This window comes from Lactuca virosa, chromosome 7 (genome assembly GCF_052849685.1).
Source record: "Lactuca virosa cultivar CGN04683 chromosome 7, Lactuca_virosa_CGN04683_v6, whole genome shotgun sequence".
Classification (NCBI taxonomy): Eukaryota; Viridiplantae; Streptophyta; class Magnoliopsida; order Asterales; family Asteraceae; genus Lactuca; species Lactuca virosa.
The window spans coordinates 100,931,738-100,934,473 of NC_136432.1; the positions used below are offsets into that span (position 1 = coordinate 100,931,738).

General features: G+C 41.6%; 1 protein-coding gene across 1 annotated transcript; it reads right to left on the reverse strand.

The window, feature by feature from the left end:
- Positions 1-386, reverse strand: LOC145126975 (uncharacterized). Its single transcript, XM_079062236.1, has 2 exons — positions 191-386; positions 1-131 (listed from the first exon to the last, which is right to left on the reverse strand). The coding sequence occupies exons 1-2, from the start codon at positions 384-386 to the stop codon at positions 1-3; spliced, it is 327 nt and encodes a 108-aa protein (XP_078918362.1).
- Positions 387-2,736: the final 2,350 nt, after the last annotated feature.

Here is a 2,736-nt window from a genome sequence, read left to right on the forward strand (position 1 = left end):
TTACTCAATGTAGTTCGGGCGTTCCAAGCTATCAACCTCCATGTCTTTCTCTTGGAAACCTTCATAAAAGACCTTTAACCTATGACCATTAACTTTGAACACTTTTCCAGTTTTGTTACTCTTAATCTCAACTGCACCATAAATACATTAGTAACAATGAACGGTCCCACCCACCGGGGCCATAACTTACCGGAAAACCATTTAAGTCGAGAGTCATAAAGTAATACCTTTTGACCAATCTCAAAGGTCTTACGGGAGAGGTACTTATCATGGAATGCTTTGGTCTTGTCCTTGTAGATTCGTGAACTCTCGAATGCTTCATTTCTTATTTCCTCCAACTCTTGAATCTCTAACTTTCGGTGAATACCCGCTTCATCAATCTTCATGTTTAGCTTTTGACAGCCCAGAAAGCTTTGTGCTTTAGTTCAACAGGGAGATGACAGGCTTTGCCAAACACAAGTCTATAAGGTGACATCCCAATTGGAGTTTTATATGCAATTCGGTATGCCCAAAGGGCATCTTCTAGTCTCAAACTCTAATCTTTGCGGTTTGTGTTCACTGTCTTCTCAAGTATGGACTTGATTTCTCTGTTTAACACTTCAGCTTGTCCATTTGTTTGCGGGTGATAAGCTGTGGACACCCGATGTTGGACTCCGTACTTCTTGAGAACTGATCCAAGAGTTTTGTTGCAAAAGTGTGTGCCTCTGTCACTGATCAAGGCTTTTGGAGTTCCAAACCTACATAAGATGTTAGCCTTGATAAAATCTACAACAACTTTAGCATCATCAGTTCTTGTTGCCTTTTCCTCCACCCATTTGGAAACATAATCAACAGCCAAAAGGATGTAGAAGTTCCCAAGGGATGAAGGAAAAGGACCCATAAAATCAATACCCTATATATCAAATATTTCACAAACTAAGATGGGGGTCAAGGGCATTTGGTTTCGGGAACTCAAAGAACATGTCATTTGACATCTCTCACAACTTTTACAAAAAGTGTAAGAGTCATGAAAGAGTCGAGGCCAATAAAATCCACAGTCTAAAATTTTCCTGGCAGTTCTTTGAGGACCAAAATGCCCTCCGTAAGCATAACTATGACAAAAGTTGAGAATAGATTGTACCTCATGTTCTCCAACACATCTTCTTATTACCTGATCTGCACAGTGTTTCCAAAGGTACGGCTCATCCCAAATGTATCTTCTCGCATCTTTCTTGATGTTATCTCTCTGTGACCTCGTGAGATCGGGTGGGAACTTTCCCGTGACCATGAAGTTGCATATATCTGCATACCAAGGTGGTGTTTGGATAGCAAACAAGTGCTCGTCTGGGAACGTGTCATGGATGGGAGTCGCATCTTCGGGTTGAACTATTTGGCTCAAATGATCGGCAACTAGGTTTTCCTTCCCGCTTTTATCTTTGATCTCAATATCGAACTCTTGCAAAAGCAGCATCCACCGTATTAACCTCGGCTTCAAATCTTTCTTGGTAAGTAAGTGCTTTATGGCTGCATGGTCCGAATATATGACTACTTTAGTTCCAAGGAGGTATTTCCAGAACTTCTCTAGTGCAAACACAATGGCAAGCAACTCTTTTTCTTTTGTGGTATAGTTGCTCTGTGCACTATCAAGGGTCTTTGATGCATAGTAGATGACATGATGTGCTCGATCCACCTTTTGTTCCAAAACCGCCCCAACCGCAGTATTGCTGGCATCGCACATGATCTCGAATGGAAGATCCCAATGTGGCGGTTGAATGATGGGTGCGGATGTCAATAAATCCTTCAAATGATCAAATTCACTTTTGCATGCATCACCAAACTCAAAATTGGCTTCCTTTTGTAAAAGTTGACACATCGGCATCGTGATTTTGAAAAAATCCTTGATAAACCGCCGATAGAAACCTGCATGGCCAAGAAAAGAACGCACTTCCCGAACATTTTTCGGGTATGGTAAGCTCTTAATAACATCAATTTTGGCCTTGTCAACTTCTAAACCTTTTTGTGAAACCACATGTCCAAGTATCAAGCCCTAGTCAACCATAAAATGACATTTTTCATAATTAAGGACTAAGTTCGTATCAATGCACCTTTGTAAGATTTTGGTGAGATTTCGCCAACATTCATCGAAAGAATTTCCATAAACAATAAAATTGTCCATGAAAACCTCTATGATATTTTCGACATATTCTGAAAATATGCTCACCATACATCGTTGGAAAGTCGCGGGTGCATTGCACAAGCCGAAGGGCATACGTCTATACGCAAAGGTGCCAAAAGGACATGTGAATGTGGTTTTCTCTTGGTCTTCCGGGGCAACCAGAATTTGGTGAAAACCAGAAAAACCATCAAGGCAGCAATAGTGAGATTTCCCGACCAATCTTTCTAACATCTGATCGATGAATGGCAAAGGGAAGTGGTCTTTGCGGGTGGAAGCATTCAACTTCCTATAATCGATACAAACCCTCCACCCGTTTTGCACACGGGTGGGTACCAAATCCCCTTCGGAGTTTTTGACAATGGTGACTCCGGCTTTTTTCGGGACAACTTGCACAGGACTTACCCACTTATTATCAGAAATGGGATAGATTACACCTGCATTCAAGAGCTTCATGATCTCCTTTTTCACCACCTCCATCATAGGTGGATTCAATCTCCTTTCGGCTTCGCGGGTCGGCTTAAAGTCCTCTTCCATCAATATTTTATGCATGCATAATGATGGACTCAACCCCTTTATGTCCG